Raw genomic sequence first — 22,043 nt, 5'->3', positions numbered from 1 at the left:
TAAATGTACGCTTTTTTTTCTTTTGTACGTGGAGCAACTATCGTCTAGGAGAGTTTAAAACCTCCAATAAATATTATATCCTTTATACCTAAATAATCCTTTGAAGTCGGTTCTAATTGTAAACTATAATAGTAATGTACATCCTAAATTTTCTTAGCAGTTTTTAAAAGAGACCACGTTCACACAGATATCTAATATTAATTTTTTTAAGAATTAGTATAAAGTCATAATAGATAGGACAATATAGTCACATTTGGACACTCATTAACCTGATTACAAAAAAGGAACTTCGATCAGCCGATGTGAATTTAGACTACCGACAGACTATCGAAGTTTCAAATGTTAGCGTGGACTAGTTAAGAAGAGGTACATGTACTAGGCAGCGCATATTCTTGGACCAGCTCTCTCAGCCCAGTCACAGACCTGATCACATTCTCTTGTTAATTTCGCCGATTCAATTACGGTCGAGACCAACAAACCCCTCTTCACCTCTACACATTTTTTTATTCCTCGAGAGTAACGTATACCTAAGTATCTACTTCATTTTTTTGAGATGCAACAGATTTTTGTAATAATTTTAGTCGATCTTTTCACACTTGCAAGTTTGAAATATATTGAGCTTAAGTAATGAAAAATAAATATATACTAATTATAAATAGTATCCAGTGTTGCTTGTAAATCTTATAAATAAATAAAAAAATGGATATATAGTTCTCTAAAAAATTAAGAAAGATTCAAATGATCAGAAAACGTAAATGAAAAAAGTTTTAATTAATAACGAATATTAGACTTTGAATGATACTTTCTTAAAATAAAATGACGATAAATATTGCAAAATATTTGGCAATATTGAGAGCTTTATTGAATTAATTGCTTCAAATTTTATTGTAACAAATGTAACTTAAAATTTAATCATTTGTTTTGCTACTAATACATTTAGATATGTAATAGAATAGAATAGAATTTAAAATATAGAATATTTAGGATAGAATATATTTTAATTTAGTATAGAAATTGAAATTTCACAGTTCGATTACTTGAAATACAGAATCGAGTTCGTAAAATATCGACCATTCCAGTGGTATTTTGAAATAAAGTCACTGTCGTCAATAGAGGTACGTACATGTACGTCGACAAAATGGGACATCTGAAGCTAAATGACTTCAAACACTGACTCAAATATATATGTAAACGATTTTGTAGAACTGACGTTAGTTGTGAACACACTATCTGAGATTCAAACGTATTACCACGTTGAAATGAGCACAACTACTTCGGAGAAAGTACAATAATACACTGATTATAAACCTGCTGATACTTTCCCTACAATTTTAGGTTTTCATATTATCACAATTGTTTATGCATTGAATTATTTGATTTTCGTAGTACGTTCAAGTTTTTACTAAATATTTATTTTGGAGTCAAGTCTTAAAAAGTTAAAGTTCAAATTTTCGTATTTTCGTTGTTCACATAAAAGTAGATATAAATTCGACTCGCTAAAGTTGCGACATTAATCATCTTAAACCTTTGAATTTGAATAACAGAATAAAAACTCCTTTAGTTAGTTACATTTTCAGAAAATCTAGTATTTCAATTAAATTAAAAATCCACTTCATTTGGCCTTAATTTCCCAATATAAATTCTCGCCAAAAGACGATCAAATCCGTTTTTTCTACAATTGCAATGATCGTAAATCAATTTTACAGTTATTTCTTGCATATGCCAGAATTCCAATCTTAAAAAAACTCACCCCCTTAAAACCGAATAAACTAAAAAATTGTACAAACCACATATATGTTGATTATCGATCAAACGTCATTTAAAACGCATGACTGTACAGTATACCAGAACGAAGAGGGTCAATCGTTCCAGTTTCAGTCAGACGTATCGATCAGGGAATCACGGCACTCGACAAAAAAAAGACGTATGCTTAAACGTGTACTCACTGTAATCCGAAGTGTCGTCGTTGGACCCGTTTACCGTGCCATCCGGCAGGATTTGAAGATGTCGATTTTTGATGTACATCTGGATTTTCCTGGAAGCGCCTGTGATGTGTGACAAATTAGCCGATCGTTCTGCTCTCACGCCGGCGTCACTCATTAAATCAACCGGCGCTGCACTCACTGCACTGATAACCGTGCCAATCGCCAAGACACTTAACCCGGTCGTACTCGATTTCGCACTGCAGTTAAGCACGCCCGATTTCCGCAGTCCACACTGACCGAACGCGACAAGGAACAGGAGAAAGGCTAATTGAAAGTACGACGAACGGTTATTTGGGCACTCACGTCTCTTCTTCCTCGTTCTACGGGAACTCCTCAAGGACTCATCGAATCGGGGAAACTCGGTCTGCCGATCAGTCAGCTCGACCTTGGTGATGCGCGATTCGCATCTCCAGGAATTCGTCGTATCCACTTCTTCCCACGTTTCTTCGACCAAGGACGGGGGCGTACTTGTCGAGACGAGCTTCTCGTAGTTCCGATCTTCTCTCGAAGAGTCACTTGATTGACTAGAGAACAACGCTTCCTCTATTCGAGCGTTGTCTACGTGCTGATACAGCGTCCAAGTTTCAGTAGAGAAGTCATGTTTCGAAAAACAACTTTGTTCTGCGTGGCAATCGTGGCCCGTCAGGTTTCCACGTGAACTCGAAAAATGCGTAACTCGTTGAAATTTCCGAAACGCCTCGCGTCGTTCTAATGAGCTTCTGTATTTTGATTGTCCTTGATTTATCGTTGCGTTTCCTTCGAAGTCATCGCTGGTGTCGCAAAGTCGTGATTCCAGTTGTTCCGGACAAAAAACATTCCGTTCGAAGTCCTTGTACCGAAGTGTTTGCAACACATCAACATTCCTAGGAACGCTAAGGGCGGTAGATAAATCGGCCCGTCGGAATCCTCTCAATCCGATTCGTCGAGAGGACAAACCGGACCAACGGCAAGATTGCACAAGTCTGTCATCAGGTGATTCGTTTTCATCTGTTCGCGGTAGCCGTCGTAGAATGGATGCACGAACAACTCTATTTTCGCGGCGCAAGAAAGACTTGGTGGAAGCTGATGCTACGATCGGTATCGGGCAGTCGGCACGGTAATCACAGTGCAGCACCCTTGGCCCGCCCGTGTCGATCTCAGCGGGCATGACGGTCTCATCCACACTCCTTTCCGAACCCTCCTTCTTACCTACACGCCACTTCCTTCTCGCTTTTATCTTAATCTCTCTTTTACTTTCTTTTCTTCCTTCTTCTTCTCGCTGTATGTGTATACTTCTCTCTTTTTGTTCCGAGTCTTTTCGATCTTTCGCCCTTTTCTCTTTTCTCCCCGTTGTTTTCGGTTACCTAGATTTCAAAACCACGAAACACGATTTGATTCGTCATACAAGCAGTCACAGAAGTGAAAACTCAGTTCTATGATGGAACTCCACCTCATCCTTGGTTACTTTCGCCTCAAACTCAGATTTTTTTGGTAGATTCTCGCTGAATACTGAGGATGCAGTAGTTGGCCCGCCGTTACCGTCCATGTACAGTGTTTTCGATACTCTCGCATTATTACTGACCGCTGCGGCAGCGGTTCCTTCGTAGCTGTTTTAAATGAACGGAAAATCGACAGGCTAGTCGACGGAATCTTGACAACGTGAACCAGATCACGCCAGTCAGAACGGCTTATTTGCGAAGATAGGAAACCACGGAATTGGTTTACGAGGTAGCATCGAGACGATGTGCGATGGATCCTGAATGCAAACGAGCGACTGGATCGTGGTGGCTTCCTGTGCCCGATATCGCCAAGGGTACTCGTTACACTGCGAATGATCCTGGGTGAAGATCGGTCGAGGGAGATGACCGGCGAAAAACCGTCGATATGATGGAATCAATACAATAACGGTAACGAGACGATAGTCGCTCGTTTGTCTTTAATCAGTTTCATCCAAGCACGCAGGTTGATGCTACCGATTACTTTCATCGACCTCACTGCTCTTTCCGTCTCTCTTGAACCCTCTATCAATCGCAAGAACTTCTCTACCGACACGTTACTCGTACCGCCTTAACGGGTTTCTCTCTCTCTGTTTCCCTCTCTTCGGGCACCACCACCTCCTCCTGGCTCCCTGTCTTTATCTATATCACTGTTTCTCTTTCACTTGTCTGCCCTCCGCCTTGCCGTCTGTGGAAGCATGTATCCTTCCGGAGTCTTGGAGGGTCGTAATCACACGCGGAGTTCTTTCGCGAAATATTCACGGGTATCACTGCCACTACTTAGCACCACCAATCGAACACGTATTCGCGAAAGCGAACTCAGCCAGAAGCACTTACAGGAACGCAACTAGTGTGCTCCGACACATTCGTCACCGCGAGTAAAACACCTGCTGAGATCGCACGATACCACCTCGATGTTGATGAATAAGTACCGCGAAACAGAGGAAAAGAGACGTTGTAAAACACCTAACGATCTTTTCCTGTGTGACACTCAATCAGGCAAAGGCGGTACCAATTGGTAAGTGAAAGATCAATATTAATCTTTTGGTGGAACCCTCCTAGAGATGGTGAAGATCAGGATTCTGTAATTGATTTCTGAATCCAACACATTAGCAAGCTGATATCCAAGTGTAGACCCTTGCAAATTTCGATGGACTGTCACCCGATCGATCTTAAGTCGTTCCCGATTTCTTGAAAGAAATGATTCAGCGTCGCGATCGTGTTGTCTGTCAGGTTTATTAGGAGGTCGGGGGTAGTCCGGCGAGTCCGGGGTTATCTCGTAGGTCGGATGGTGCCGGTGCGGCGTCCGAGAAACTACTGAACGAGTGCCGCGGTTCTCTTCTCCGGCTCGGTTCGGGCACGCTCCTCGGTTCGCTCTTGTAGAGAGACCGAACAGCAGACCGCCACACCAGCACACGGACCGGCAGCAGCCGAGAGTGAAACCAATACCAGCGTGCGGCGATCGACTCGACTCTCTACTCACACGGACTCGCAGCATCCATCCCATCCCGTCGTAGTTGTAGTAGTAGCCGTCGTCCCGTTTCGTCCCGTTTCGTCTCGTCTCGTCCCGTTCCGCTTCGTACCGTGTCGTCCCGGTTCCGTCCCATCCCAGAGCGACGCAGCACGCGACAGATCTGGATACTCGCTCGCTCTCGTCCACTACCGCGCCACCACGACCACCACGCGCCTCTTCTTCTCCCTCTCTTCTTTCGCGCTACTCCCCTCCTCTCTTCTACCTTCACTTATCTCTTTTTCTCCTTCCCTCCTTTCCCCTTTCTCTTCCTCTTTCTCCGTTCTTTCCCTGTTTCACGCCTTCTGCTTTTCCTTCTCTGCCTTCGCCGCTCTACCTATGCTGTTTCTTACACTTCACCTTTCTTTCCCTCTTTCCGTGGATAACTCTGTTTCTCCCTTCTTCCTCTGTTGTCTCGTTACACCTATTCTGCTTTACCTTTCTTCCCTGGCTTTACTCTTTCCTCTTCGCTGGATCCTTCTCTTAGTCTGTCAGTACGCTTCTTTCTTGCTGTCTCGTTCTTCCTTCAGACTTATTCCTCCTTTTATTAAGGCAAAACCAATGGTAAATTCTTCGCTCACCTGCTCTTGTCTATCGTTTGCCCTCTTTATGGTCCCTTGTTCTTGATCTATTTTATTTAACAAACATGGAGGTATGCTATTATTTTTTTTTTGTACCTTTCCATTATTAGGAAGGTCAATGTAGAAAGATAAAAGAGTCGGCAAGCTAGAGAAAGAGGAAGCCCGTTAACAAGGCTATGAAGGACACACGCGAACACCTGCAAACCTGGAAAGATAAATTGCTCGGAAATCACCTCTTCCACACGCGTCCGCGTCACGATTCCTTTACTTTGCCTTCTCTGTTGCCTTCTTCGTCGTCTTCTTCTCTTTAATTTCTCACTTCTTCCCTGCCTCTTCGATTCTGCTTCAATGTTCTGTGTATCGTCCCATTTCAACTTATTTCCTTCATACCTTATACCTTATTGAGTACTTTCTTTTTCTTTCATTACATTTTCTTCTCGTTATTCCTCCTACTTCTATAGCGCCTTTCGCCCTTGGCCCTTGTTTTTCTTGTCCAATTGTTTGCCCCTGTTTCCTTAACGGGATAGACTTATGGCATCTATTTCATACAATATGATGCAAATGATCGAGGACGTAATCAGCCATATCGTACATTAGTTCTCGTTTTCTTCGACTTCTTCGTTTCCTTTTCATTCTTCCTCAGGTACGCGCAAAAGTCCTATTGAGGTCAGCCAAACGTACCTGTAAGCAATAATAAAGTCATCACTATGATGAAGTAATTATGCTTGTTCTTCTTACCGTGTTATTAACCTTTCAATGACAGAGCACTTTTACTTACAAGTGAAATGAAAGTGTATATTATGTCATTAAAAAATTTAGGTCTTCTAAAGTTATATGCTACAAACAATAAAATAGCACATTTTGTAATTATTGAAAATTAATTTAGTTTTTAGAACAGACTATACAAAGTGAATTGGTAATCATGGGTTGAAACAATAAAAAAACATGATATAATATTTTGTCATTAACGTCTTTATTTTCTAGATAATCGAATTAAGAAATTGATCAGATATCCGTTGTGGGTACGACTTGATTATCATATCCTAGTGTGATCGATTGTCTCTTTCTGAGGTTGTATTTATAAACACTGACAATGATATAAAGTAATAGATAGAGTTCTTCGAGATTATTCGTTTTTATTTTCTATTATGTTAGAAGTATATTTTGTTGAAGATACCATCCCTGTTGGTTCGTATATACTACCTAACATAAATATTTTGATGTCATAAATTTATGATTACTCTAGTTATAGACGGAGCAGGTATTTTTCACAATAATCATCGTCATTGTTTATGGTAATATAGTGTCTATTAGTGTCAAACAAAAAAAATGCTATATCAAATCTTTTCTTATATTTTTGCAAACAGAATCATCCCCTATCCGGTTGTACTCCAATTACTCTCTGATTCTGTACATGAAAACCTGGAAGTTCGTGCGGTATATAAACGCTATCCTCAGAAGGTTAAACAACGCAAAGATAACCTAAACAATAGAATTAAGGAACAATGGAAAGACATAATACTGCCTTAAAATATTGAATTTTGTTTTATTCATTTAACTAAATTGCATCGACCTGTTGACTGAGTAGCAAACTCTTTTCACGGATAGTGTTGTGTCTCATGGTCATCTAAATAAATACATTTATTATATACCTACATTATGATATATCTTATAGCAAAATGTTTCGATTGATAAATGAAGAATAGTTATTAGACTGAATTTTTATGCATTTATGAAAATTTGAAATATATAACAAATTATAGAACGCACATAATATTAAAAACTATAGAACATATGAAGAATAGAGTGAAAATTATAGTGTTTGAAAGATAAAGCAAACTTTTAATTAGGTTTCATTTCTTTGATTGTGTGTATCAAAACATGAGGTTGTATAAAAATCCGCAGTCTAATAATTATTTATCGTCTTTTCGGCAAATAGACGGTTATTTGTAATTCGTAGCTTTTGGGGAGTTCTACGATGAAAATATATTCTTCTGTGAAAGAGTTCAAAACTAAGTACTTGTAATTAGATAATTTAAACGTCATTCTCAATGTTTCTACATTTTTTACAAACTGTCAGAAACTTGTCTTCAAATTAAAACTTATTTTTTAAAGCTACCCTTTTGTTAATGTAAACTGATCTTCAATTTAATGACAAATAAAATGAATATTTATTTAAAAAATGAGAAACATAATTGGAATATTTCAATAACGATTAATTTACGGTCACGTATTTTTTAAACTTTTTATTTTTCTGTTTCTTGTTACGAATTGTAATTTTCTTTTGTAGTTATGGAACATGTTACGAATTTGTAATTATCTACATAACAATTACACAACTGTGAAAATGTATACTATTAATTTGCAGCATTTAGAAAGTATATACATCACAAATTAATGTTAATCACATTTTTTTTGCTCATAGTACTCTATGTATAATAAAAGATAAAATGAAGAAAAATCTACAGTAGAAAGCTATCTGTGAATCTTCTATACTTTCATCAACGTTGTATGAAATAACAGTATGTATGTTTTTCATGTTTAAACAATATTATAGTTTTTTTTATCTGAAAAAATCTGTTACTTATAAATTCGACTAACAGATTACTATTTTGCCAGAATTATTTCTATCGTAACCTACAAGACTTGGTTGCATCACATAGATAGATAGCAGCAATATTATTATCATACTTCCGTAAAGATATTTAGCGAAAACAAACCTAGATAACATAAGTACTTCAACACGATAATGTAGCTATAGAAACTTTCTGTTCTGTAGACATCCAGCAAACTACATAGTTGAATATTCACTTGAAAGAAAACAACAGGAACATAAAATCGTACGAAGTATTAGTTATATCCAGTATCGGACATATATAGACTGAACAAGAGGAAAAAGGGATCATAGAGAATGTACTGTGAACTCCGTTAATAGCGGCTTTTTCGGGGAAAACTATCTCATCTGGTAGAACAGTGTATAAGCGGCTTCTCCAGCATGTACAAAGATAAAGAGGAAGATACTCTTCATCGAAGATCGTGCCGTAGCATTCCCAATGCCCAAAGTCCTTCGACTTTTACGAGGCGCGTCAAATTTCTACCGTTCTCGAATATTTCGTACGACTTCGACATCCAAGATAGTAGTTCCACTTTCAGGTTTTTTCGTTTAAAGTCAAAAGAAACGAAAGTGGAAATAATTTTTCTAGTGCAAGCCATTATCACTGTCAGTTACCCGTGATCGACGTTAACTCTGGCGATTATTGCTACGCAGTCGAGTCACTTAGAGCGCACTTAACCGCGCGCCTCGTAAACACGAAGGGCTTTGTGAAGACGACATGAAAAAAATGACAAAATGGAACGGTGCAAGCTGATGCATAGCGTTAGCAGATACACACTGCTCAAAGATTAGGATTCGTCACAAAAATCCACATTCTTACATTATTCTTGTCACGATGTCATGTGCTACCAAATGTTGACTGCGCGACTTTGTGCTGAGTCTTTTGAGCAAGGATCGAATGAAATTATTAGCTTCTATAAACAAGAGTTAGTCACTGAAATTTTAATTTTTCAATTATTGCTTTCCTCTGTTAAGTTAATTGCGTCCTTCAACACTTTAACTCTTTTACCTATAAAAGTTCGGGTTTACGACCTCTTTCACACGACAATTCGTGAATCGCGATTCACGTATGATAGATATCAATCGTACATGCAATTCAATGGAAGCGTGCAAGCGGTAATTCTCATGAGATACAGAATCGCGATACGAATTTTGTGTATCTTCGATCAGTTGATCGCTGGCAGCTTCATTTGCTCCATATACATATGCATGGGAAAAAATCGAATATAGGAAAAGCTAGATATATTATTACAGCTTCTATTTTTTATAATTCCTAATCCATATTTATTAATATCAGATATTAATCTGAACCTTTAAATCGAAGAGTTTTAAAATTTTAGGTTTTGCGAAAACTGAATTAAATGTGTTTCGCGTACCTTAAGAAGTAACTATTATCTAAATTTCTATTATGTGGCTTATGGATAAATAAGGTATCTAAAGTGTTTTTGTAATACTACAATGAAGGTACAACATGAAACATTTTAAATAAACATTCATTATTTTATCTATGTACAGCAATGTCTACTTCTTGACTTATAAAAATGTTGGCCTATGAATTTTACCGTAAAAATTCCTTGAAGATGCTCAGATAATGTTTACATGTGCATATTTGTAGAATAACCAGTAATATATATTTTTTTGTCAGCCATCGTCTAGGGGGTGAAAACAGCCCTCAAAATTAGAGGACGAACAAATATTTTGCTAGAAAATAGGCAATACATAGAAAATAGAAACAAATGATAGCATTCACACGTCAACTACAGAATTGCAATACGTATATATGCATTAGATATAAATCGCGATTCAGGAATTAGTATGCGAAAGAGCGGACGCATGCGAATCGGATACGTGAATTGCGATTCTCAAATCGTTGTGTGAAAGAGGTCTACCAATTATTTTGTACTCGATTAAAGCAAGTTTTAAAGATTCTATTTTTAATTGGCATTATACAAGAAATTAAACTCAGGATTTATTTTGGGCGAATGGATAAATATGCAGTTTAGCAGGTTTCTCCAATTTTGGTTATTTCGCTCCAGCCCTTTTTAAAAATATTTTATCTTATTACTAAAACGAGAAATCAATTGGGGATTTCCTAAAAATACTCTACATTTTGCAATTTTTTTTCTAAAACGCTAAATTAAAAAAGTTTACTTATTCTGTAACAATAAATATAAATATTTATTATATTTACTATATTTTTTTAGTTTAATTCACTTAATTTTCTTAAAACTACATGATTAAGTATTTTATAAGGTGTGAACTTGTCGAAAGGGTTCCGAAGTCACACTGATAGATATGTAAGTACCTACTACTACCAACTAACGCTTGGAATGTAGCATGCACAGCAATGTGCATGCTGCTAATAATCCCAGTAGGGGTTTATAGCTTAATAAAAACAAAAAAAAAACTAACGCTTGGGCATTTCGCGGGTCCTTCGGATTAGGTTTTTAGGGGTTGTTTCGAGGTAGATTTAAAGAAACCTAATCCAAGTTTGTAACTTATATCACTGAAGGGATGTGTTATACTTTATTTTTGCATTCCGTGGATTTTTCGGATTTGTAGAATGCCCAAATGTTTTCTAAATACATTTCAAACTAAATTAACTGCCACGGGCCTGCCTGTAGGCAAAATCTCAAAAATTCTTATTGCGTCTTTATTTAAGAAAAATAGTATGTACATTACTTTTCCGAGCTCTCCAGATTGATTTCTCATTCTAGTGTCGAACTAAAGCTTTGTAATGGGGCTGAAGTAACCAAAACTGGGAAAACCGTTAAATTACACATTTATTTACCTTATTTTGTTACATACGTAAAAGGATATTTTCTTTCAACTTTTATAGTAATACTAACAAATGACTTAAAGAGAGGTTCATTTGAAGATTTCAATTATAAACCTAAGTACCCTATTACAAGGAATCTGCTTGCTAGAACTTTATCAAAATAGAATAAATGTTCTTGTTTAATTTTAACTCTTTTCTTCTACTTGAGAGAAAATAAAAGTTTTCTATTTATACAAAAATTCATCAAATAAACGTTTCAGTGAAGACATTTTATCTTAATGCTGTTTCTTTGGGATAGAAAAAATAACAGTCAAAAAATTACTGTTATTTTATAATTAAGGGAAAGTTGGATAAAATGAGGTATCTATCAAAGGTATTCTTTCTGTTGCCGAAAAATCAGAAGATAGAAAAGCTTTGAACGTTACTAAAAATCCTACGTGAGCATTAGACTATCAGAAAATCACAGTTTGTGTTTACAACAAATATTTGGCTACTAATGGGAATCAAATTTTCGAAAAATCTCGAAATACTCTATTTTACGCCATGAATAGGGTAAAATGAGGTACATATTTAAATCATGTAAATTTTATTACAATTATAAAATCCCTGTTTTTTCAATAAAATATTAATTAGTACACTTAGTACACTTGTAACTTATTTTAGGTACAAAAATTATACACGAAGATGTAGAAGAGACGGTGCTAAGATAGCAAGTTTAAGTTGCTGTTGCTATTGCTAATGTATGCCGACTCTTTTGTTGTGGCATTTTTGCATATGAATCGGTAATATAATTGTAGGAATGTAGATATTAGATGGAGCAATAGAAAATTAGAATCAAATTTCAATATCAAGAAGTAGCAGAGTAAGATGGTGAACTTGTCAGCTTGCCATGCAATGATTCATTCGCTTTACAATTTATATATTTTATACTACAGAGGTACATTAAAAAATCAAACAGACGAGTTTGGTCATGAAATGTTTCGTTAGTATATATGATATAAAAGGAAAGCGATCTTGTAGTCATATTTTATCTCCTTTGGAGGACTAAATAGAGTGTTTCAAGTACTTAAACTGGTACCCTGAATCTTACACCAAGGGTCAAAAGGCCAACTTGTTCACATGTCAAAATTATATTCATTAAATTAATATAATCATCTTACACAAGTACGTACGTTAACATCTTACCTAATGGTTAAGTCAGATCGCGAATTTACATATAAATTAGTTTTTAATTTTATATCAAAGACAACGATAACATTTATCTATATAAATCTATTTTTGTTACTAAAACATATGATGTTATTCGGGTAAAATATTTTTTTTGTATAAAGAATAAAAAAATGAGTTATTTTCGCTTAATATTCCTATCTTACCCAATCTCTCGTAATTAAAATTAATTTTTGATAATAACACCTAAAATAATCGTTCTAGATAACTACGTAACAAAATGAAATGTCACGTACCAAAATTTTGTTTAAAACTCATTTTAAACTTATGTTTATATGTACATATTGCATGTATACATTGAAGTATCTATAAAATAAATAATTGACCTCTAAGTTGAATTTGTCTTTCTTTAAACTTCTATAATATTAACAAATAAAATTTTCAATAAGACAAAACCTCCACAACTCAAAGAGTTCAGCGTTTTCTTTGAGATTTGAGTTATCGAGGTTCGATTATATTATGAAAAAACACGAAGTAATGCTGTAACGTTTTGTAGCGTTTACAATACCTTACATAATGAATGTTTTAATAGTATCTGTTGCCGCACAATTAAAGATTGACACAGGTGCTTTCATTCATTTCGAGGGGCCTGGTACGGCTTCCGTTATGTCGTCGAATTACAAAGTAACGTAATTTATTCGATGCGCACTTAAATTTTCGACGCCCGCTTTTACGTTAAATGTAAGCATCTGTAATTGGTACTGATACGAGCTGCAATTGAGTAACTATTAATTTGATGGTTGTAATCTTGATTGATTCAGTCGACGTATAAGTACTCATTGCTGCTGAAACTCACACGTAGTAATTTCAGTCAAATTAACGTCGCGACATATAGAAACGATCAGATTAAACAACCTTGACGGAACGTTTAAAACAACCCAGACAAAACGGGCTGAGCTCGTAAAGGGGATCATTAATGATACCTCATCAATTCGCTGCTGACGTATCAATCATTCATACGAATATCCATTGACGTACCCGTTGCTATACATATACTTTCGCTGTAAAGCATGAAAGCAATATTTCCAACAATTAACTATGCAGATGCTTGTTTCAGAGGCGTACAATGTTACTAACTACTGAAAGGATTAAAGCGATAATTTAGACGAATAAAATAATTCACATAAATGAATATCGTAATCGTTGGTTGTCAATCAAGAGTTTTGCCACTACCGTTGGAATATGAGAATACATACATGTATATAGAATGTCTGGTGGTAAATTTAGGCTTGAAAGGTTAAATAAAACAAAAAAATATTAATTATGATTTTATTAATATCATGTACCAAAATACAGAACAAAAACGTGGATTTTAATTTTGAGAAACGATTCCGTCTAATAAATGTCTTCTATATTTTTTCAGGTGTCGATATTCTTCGGGTTATTTAAATTTTACTTCTGAGATAACCCCATAGGAAAACATTCATGAGGGTCAAATCTGGTGGTAATGGTTGCTATGGGATGTCAGTATTAAATAGGCTTATTAATTTATTTGGAAAAAGATTGCATAGGAAATCCATGGTGGTTTCTGCTGTGTGTTTTTTTTCACATTGTTGGAACTTAAAATCTGTATTTTTGTATTGTATTTTATACTTTTGTTTTGCTTAACTTTTAAATCCTAAATCTACTACCGGACACTCTATGTTATCCGTAGTATTCCTAATACATATTGTCATTCATAACAATACTTAACAACTAACGGCATATATGTTTGATTAATTAGTTATTTATCGTTTATTATGAATAAATAAAGAAGGTAATTTTTACCTTCTATTCGTATTTCTTTTATTAATTTCTTACACAACTAATTAATAAAGCCATTTATTTCTAAATCACGATTAGGTATTTCTTGTTAGCAAAAAATAAGACGTGAAGAAATCAGGTAAGTTTCGACATTTAAATTATCTACGATTATAGTGTATTATGGTTTCATCTTCGGTGTACGTACTAATTTATTATCCTTACTTAGACTATATAAAATACATCTAACAATGTAATATCTAATGTGTAAATCATTACATATTTCGTCTTTATACCAAGGGAAATTTAATCACAATAATAGTAATAAGTAGTGACATTCACAACCAATCGCTACACTAGTTGATTAGGAATTTGATTGATAAAATATAAGTCGAACCTCGATAACTCGAATCTCAAAAGAAGAACTAAAATTTTAGAATTATAGAGCCTTCGACAATAACGAAGTTTTCGAATAAGGAAGATTTACCATATTAAGAGGTTTAGCATTTAATATTTAACATCTATTAAAGAAAGAAAAATTCAATTTTTGGAGATGAATTATTTACACATATAGGGGAACGTTGTCGAATGTGAACCGCTGCGACTTGCATTGGACAAATTCAATATAGTCATTGGTAGAATATTTTAAAAGCAATATTATTATAAGAGGCGAGAAAAGGATCCTGAGTAGTTTTGTACCTCATGTGAAGAAATCAAGGAACAAAAAATGATAAAATGCATAAAATGTTACATCCAGATTCATTCACCGTGTATAGGAGTAGATACGAAATAAAAAAGTATTATTGCTTAAATTGTTGACTTTTACTATGAAATTTTGCAAATTAGGTAAAGTAACACATACATAATATATTTTGTAAACTTATTGTCAGGCAAACTTGATCATTTTTATATTTTAATCCAGTGGTTCAATTTAGAAAATCAAAACTCTATCCTAAGAAACCGGTTGCTTTAAGTGGACTGATGTTACAATTATAAAAAACTACTTGTCTAACTTTTTATGTTATATTTTGGAAAAAGTCAATTACGTTACCTTGAAGACATAAGCAGTAACATTTCTCTCCGCTAGTTGTTAAATATTACCAACCTATAATAAAAAATATTTTAATGGCACAAGTTCAGAAAATTTCCCGTAAGAAATATGATCATACGATAAATGCTATTGTATACTACTCGGCTATTATTCATTATTATTAAAAAAAATTTATCATTTTTACTTCCATGTTCTTAGAAAGTGTAAGTGTTTTAAGTTTTCTTTTAGAACTCATTTTACTGTCTCGACTATTATATTATAATAACAGAGGGTAACTATTGTAATGAGTCAAATTGCCCCCTCCCCCGTTTTTTGTATTTCTCCGCGGTTTGAGATCCCCTGAGTCCAAAAAAGCCAAAAAACCATGGACTAAATTCTGCATGTATGGATGTGTGTTGGCGTACATTTGGCTATATATATGTGGATTAAGTTCTCTGAATTTCATTAAATTTAGTATGTTAGTTTTTGTATATGAGGCATTGATGTTATTAGAGTTGCAAAAGATTTGGTCATGAATATGGGAGTGGGGACGGGAGCGGGGTGTACCTGAACATAATTTTTACGTAACAAATTTTTGTTTACACTAAGGGATATTATAGAAACGATTATATCATACTTGCATATATTATTGCTTGTTTAGTTAAACTACAATCCCAGTAAATGAAGACGATTTGAGACACGGAAATGATAGAAATTATTTGTTTGATTTATCATAACGACTAGTTCGCATTGGCATGCGCCTTCGTTTAACATTCATTTGTTTGACAAATTAGGACACATAGCTATACGTTTCGGTTATAGAGTCAGCGACGATAAAAATTATACAGGTAAACTTTGACTTGTGGAGATCTAACTATTCTAATTTCGAGTTACAGAGGTAAAAAACAGCATCTAAATCTTTGGCAAATAATTCAAATTAAAGTAATTTTTATTTCAGCTTACAAGGAAGGATTTTTAGGTGTCCGCCTCCAATTCTTTAGATTTTTCGATATGTTATAGAGGACCAAAAAATAAGAGACACGTATTTTTTTATATTGGTGCGTTTTCGTATTTAGGGGGTGAAACTACCCCTCAAAGTTGATAAGATGAAATACGAGAAATAGCTTAAGTTAGTTACAAAATTATTATCAGACCTGATATATATTTAATTTGTGGCATATTCCGGTGGGTGAATAATGTCCCTGTTGTCAGTCACCTTTATCAAGGGGTAAACTATCCCTAATCGTTTAAATACACATTTAGGACTTGAAACCTGCAAGAAGATTCTTAAAATCTTTACGAAACCTGGGATTTTATACTAATAAATTATTGCATGATATCAAATTACTGGTTTTATTACCTCCGACCCCTACTGAGGGATGCACCACCCCTGATTGGTGAACTACATTTGTCTTACTAGAAGTCGATCAAATTCAAGTAAAGATTATTTCTTGAAAATTGAATTCCAAATGATAACGATTGTTAGATACAGTCTTGCTTATCGAGAAAATAAAATAAAAGTACAAAACTGTAAACAATAAACACCAATAAGTATTCCGTTATTTGTTTTACTCTGAATTATTTGCAAGATGTACATATACAGTTCACGAAATGATTCAGTTTAAGCGTATACTGGACATTTTATGGTTCATATTTGTCACAGAAGTGGTATTCATGATAAAAATGTTTAAAACAAAATGCTTTTTGACACCAGGAGCATCGAACTATCGGTATATTATCATATAGTGCACACTTCATTTGCGTATTCTGTTCGAAAGTAAAATCTATAGGATGCACAGGGGTGGTGCACCTCTCAGTAGGGATCGGAAGTAATGAAACCAGTAATTTGAAATCATGCAATAATTTATTAGTTTAAAATCCAAAGTTTCGTAAAGATTTTAAGAATCTTCTTGCAGGTTTCAAGTCCTAAATGTGTATTTAAACGATTAGGGGTATTTTACCCCATGATAAGGGTGACTGACAACAGGGACATTATTTGACAAATATATAATATTTGACAAATTAAATATATACCAGTTCTGATAATAATTTTGTAACTAACTTAAGCTATTTCTCGTATTTCATCTTATCAACTTTGAGGGGTAGTTTCACCCCCTAAATAGGAAAACGGGCCGATATAAAAAAATACGTGTCTCTTATTTTTTGGTCCTGTATAACATATCTGAAAATCAAAAGAATCGGAGGCAGACACCTAAAAACCCTTCCTTGTTAGAAATTTTTGCAGTGGAGCGGAAGAGACTGGACAAGATTATCGTTTTATAGATGTTTTCGAGTTAAAAACATTCGAGTCATCGAGGTTCGACTGTAGTATACACTTACAACATGTAGGTATTTATATGTTATATGTCACAAGGTTATAAATTTTCAGACGGAAATCATAATACATTAACGAAATAGTAAAACAATTTCAGAAACATGTTTTATGTGAAAAGTTTCTAAAATGGAAGCATTTCTAAAATGAGTATCTTTCTCAATGTATTGGATATTTCCAAATCTTGTTTCTGATCTAATTTTTTTAACTTTTCGATTGCTGAGAATGGATAATTAAGGTGTTCAAATGGATAATTAAGGTCTCACTTTCACTCTACGGAATAATTTGTTCTTTAATATCAAATAGATAAAAGCTTTTTCTTTTTTTTTTTTTTCAGGAACTAACTTTTGCTCGACGAATGTCTCGTCATTTTGAACTAACTACGCTTGTTGAAGTAGTCGGTTCATTATTCAAACATAAACATGATGAAAGGTACGACTTATACAAAAAGATTTATACAAAAAATTATTATTGCATAATAATGACATATATAATATTTACTACAGTGCTTCAAAGCAATAACAACATCAAATTTCACATTAAAACTTTCAAAGCGTATGCGAATTAAAAATTTGTATGATGAGTCAAAACAACCCGGGATACACGGGTATTATTAAATTCGTTATGGAGATTACTCTTTCTGTTTTTGTTATATCAACAATAATAAATCATTTAGAGTAAAATTATATTAATAAAGAGACCAAAAGAATGGGCAATAAATGAATGGCTTAATGCACAAACGTAGTAGGTCCACTTCTGCTGAAATGTGAGATTTTAAATATAAAATCTACTTGTAATATAAAATTTCAAACTTGACCAAAAGTGGACACACAACGTTTGTGTATTAGTGCTACGTTTACATTAGGCAACCTTGGATCAATTGCCCGACCAAAAGTTGTCTAATATTAACATAATTTTACCCAATAAAATGCAAATATGACTGACTTCAATTTGGAAAGGGAACTTACATTTTAATTATGATTCATATGTACAGGCATATGCCATTGTCATACCAAAAATGTACCGTTTTTAGTGAGTAATGAGAAGAATTAAGGTATATCTAGTAATTTAAGTTAAACCTGTCTTAATGGTATCATTTAATCAACCAATTGTACCTATATAATAGCATATAGTGCAAGAAAAGTCATCGAAGTACTCTAACATTAAGAAATTTCGAGTCGTGTAATTATTGCCTTGAATGCGATAACAGAATGTTAATTCATGAATTAAAGATAAACTCTTTCCGTCCATCTCTATCAGCTTGATATCCATGCGTGTCAGAAATGATTGAATGTATAAATAATTTTAAATTGATCAGTTGAACTATGTAAATACATCTAATGCTCGTTGGAGCAAAAGAAACTATAAGCAATTATTTAGAAAAAAAATATTGCGATTATCAAAATTTAATTTCTAAAGATTTTTTTTCAAATGTTAACAGAATTCAATTTTTTAGAAAAAATTGCAATTATTTGTAATAGAAAGATTACAAAAAAAAAAAAAACTAAGTTTGCTACAGCTAAATTAGGAAAAAAAAACAGAATCATATATGTAAAATGTGGTATTTATTCAGAAGCACATGATAGTTGGTGATGCAATTTAAGAATAATAGAGATTTATAAATTTCGTTTTCGAAGTAATTCATAGTGATTCCTGTTTTGTAATTTATAGCAAACAAAAATAAATGTTTGTTTTCTGAATTTTTTAACATAATAAAAAAATGTTTACTTTGTATGATTAAAGAAACTGTCACTACAGATTGGGCGTTTAAATATGCCAAATGTTCCGTGATTTGACTCTTAATATTAAATAACAGGACATTTATTTATTGTGAAACAGAATCACAGCGTGTTGCAGCATGTAAAACTGTTGCGCGATTTTTTCTGTGACATTTGTACTAGAAAAATTACAGTCTCATACCTTATTCTCTAATGGTAAAAAGTCTTGGTACCATTATTTCTTACTTAATGAAAACAATTGATTAAATATTTCGTTTATTTCAACTAGTAGGCGTAGCAAGAGAATATTAAAGAAAAATGAAAGCCATAAATTTCTTTAAACGCATGTTTGGGCTATTACTCTCGTTATTTATCTAAATTTTTCATTAACTACAATATAAGTTCAATAAAATGTTTTCTTAAAACTCTTTGTATATTATTAAAAAGAACTGAGACATACAGGGTTCTTGCGGTAATTAGAACATTCTCTGTTTGAGTATTATCACTCGTTTCTTAAAACAGCTATTTCTTTTCTAACTGACAATTATTCAAATATTATACATACGTATTGTTCTATATTAGGCACGTACAATAGTACTTTACGAAACCTATTGTCACAATGTAGATGTAGAGTATATAAGATATCAAACATAATCAAAGAAATATCATTAAAATTGTTGACATACATTTGAAGATTTAGATAAGATTAGAGAGTGTCATCAGACGAAACACTATTATTTCGTCCATAATTTTCCCATATATTCAAATACAGAAGAAATATTTACTTTACACAAACTTTACGTACGTTAAGGGGCTAGAGTAGTCACGTGACTTTTCGAGATTGACAGTTTGGTATCTCCTGTTACAGTTTTCATTACAGGAATAGTATTACCTACAGACACGCGGTTGTCTTATAATGGCGAGATAGAGTCACTCTATAATTCCAAATTAGAAGCGCGATTTAGGAAATTTCTCCCTCCACTACACATACTACTATAAGAGCCACGAAGACGTGAGCTCAGTTCTTCGAATACCTGTAAAAAGCCGAGAGAGAAGACAGGTGTGATCTTTACTTTGTCGCTCTTGAATCATTGAGATTCAACTGATCAAGTTGCCGGCAAGTGACACGAGTCACGCACAATCTCTTTTTCAATTGCCCAAATATATTCTTTATTCGATTTTTTAAAAGGGGGAAATAGCAGATCTAGTCTTCAAAAGGCCCGAAAAGTTAAAAATTTTTGGAAACTTATTAAAACAAATGAATTATGCAAAATATATATTACTTTACTTTTATGTAAAATTAAACCTACCAAACAAATATTTGAAATATAAAAACACAAAGTAGTTGAGTTCGATATGAACTAATAACTTTATACGTTTACGAAGCTATTTGCAATGTCGTAGTAGGCACAACTTTGATATTGTACGTATTAATTTTTGAAACGATTATTAATAATACCTGATTACTCATGAGCAACATCTCCAAAATTTAATATTGTATTAACTCACTCTTTATTGTATAACAACTTCCCCCGTATTAGTACATGTTGTTACAAGAGTCCTCGAGTTTTTTATTTATTGCTTCTGTTATATTTTGATTATTAATCTTACATACATTAGCTTTTATTATTAACAATTTCGTTCAAAACGTGACAGATTTTGATAGCTTCCTAGTTGCGTAATTAAAGCCATCTAGCGGCAAAACTATGAAAACTAGAGAATCACCTAGCGGCAAAAATATGAAAGCCAAAAAAGGATCCCTATCGGATGAAACTGAGCATATTGAATTACTCCTGCAGGTAAAATTAATATCTCGGTATCTCAACTCTTTCTATCCTAATTTACATGTTCGAGGGCTCACTTTACGCGCATGGTAATACTTAATAATGTGGAAATCGTTAAAATCTATTATACACTGCGTGAAAGAATAAATCGCTACTAAAGTTTCTGGACGTTTTGGTTGCAGAAAAGATACGTGATGCTAGTCACGTGCCACTTAACTACTTAGCGCGAGACGCTGGATCAAGTATTTAATAAGACAACCGTTTCACATTTATCGCGATAATAATGCAGCTATATAAATCTACACTCTAGGCACTAAAATCTAACAATAACTTAGTAAAGTTTCATCTAATTTGCTTCAAATGTTTAGTACTTATTGCTAATACTATTCTGTTGAGGTATACCGTTGCACGTATGGAATTTTTGGTGAAATAATGAATACGTACATATTCTTCGGAATCCTGTCTTACGGGTTCCAAGGTGTCCGCCTGTGTATAAATCTGTTACTGGTGGGACCCCCAGAGATGTTTACGAAATTTTAAAGGATCAGTATAGAAACTAGTGACGTTTCGTGGAATATTTCTTTATGTATATTTTTATGAACAATTAAAACAAGTCTAAATTAATAATAGCATTCTCAATGAAGGCTGGTAGGTGGCTGTAGATAATGATTTCTTTCTAGGTGAGAGATCCTGTGTTCGATATACCCAGTATGGTAAAAACCTTTCTGTTTTTTTTTAAATATTTAGATAGCATATAGCACTATTTCACAAATACTGCAGTTGTTTTGTACAAATTTTCATTCCTAAATATGTGTCTGAAAAATATATTTGAATTTTATACATTACATGTATGTACATATACTTGCATATGTAAGTTTTACAGAGTATTAAAATAACGCATCTTGCGGCCAATTGCTGCGTGCTCAACGCACACAACCACACACAACGCATGAAAAACCAAATGCACTAGATCACATACACACGAAGACATTGCATTGTGCGTGTTTCGACGCTGCGTCTAGCCAGTGAAAATTTCTCAATAAAACACAAAGGAAAAAGTAGAGAAAAGTTCAAACATGTATGTTAAATATGCATTTATGAATGAAAATTTGTATACAACAATTACAATGTTAGTAAAATACTGTTATATGCAATTTATATATTTAGAAAAGAAGAAAATATTCCTTTCCACACTAGGTATCGAATCTGCTATGTGTCACTTACAGTGTAACTATCATCCGCAACTATCCAACCGATTGCTTTGAGGA

At 34.0% G+C, this 22,043-nt stretch overlaps 1 protein-coding gene and 1 long non-coding RNA gene across 2 annotated transcripts in view; both read right to left on the bottom strand.

Moving 5' to 3' along the window:
* The window catches only part of LOC143182661 (uncharacterized), a 189,717-nt gene extending 186,166 nt beyond the window's left edge, over window positions 1-3,551 (bottom strand). The window contains exon 1 of the mRNA XM_076383843.1: window positions 1,947-3,551. Within this exon, the coding sequence (XP_076239958.1) occupies window positions 1,947-3,132 (1,186 nt within the window). The 5' untranslated portion in view covers window positions 3,133-3,551. The remainder of the gene's footprint in view (window positions 1-1,946) is intronic.
* A 1,234-nt stretch (window positions 3,552-4,785) lies between these two features.
* Window positions 4,786-22,043, bottom strand: part of LOC143179412 (uncharacterized) — a 187,904-nt gene continuing 170,646 nt past the window's right edge. Inside the window, exon 3 of the long non-coding RNA XR_013001966.1 lies at window positions 4,786-6,232. This is a non-coding gene — a long non-coding RNA (uncharacterized LOC143179412). The remainder of the gene's footprint in view (window positions 6,233-22,043) is intronic.

Source organism: Calliopsis andreniformis, chromosome 1 (genome assembly GCF_051401765.1).
Source record: "Calliopsis andreniformis isolate RMS-2024a chromosome 1, iyCalAndr_principal, whole genome shotgun sequence".
Taxonomy (NCBI): domain Eukaryota; kingdom Metazoa; phylum Arthropoda; class Insecta; order Hymenoptera; family Andrenidae; genus Calliopsis; species Calliopsis andreniformis.
Note: the sequence above shows the minus strand (reverse complement) of the source record. Positions and strands in the feature narration are given on the sequence as shown.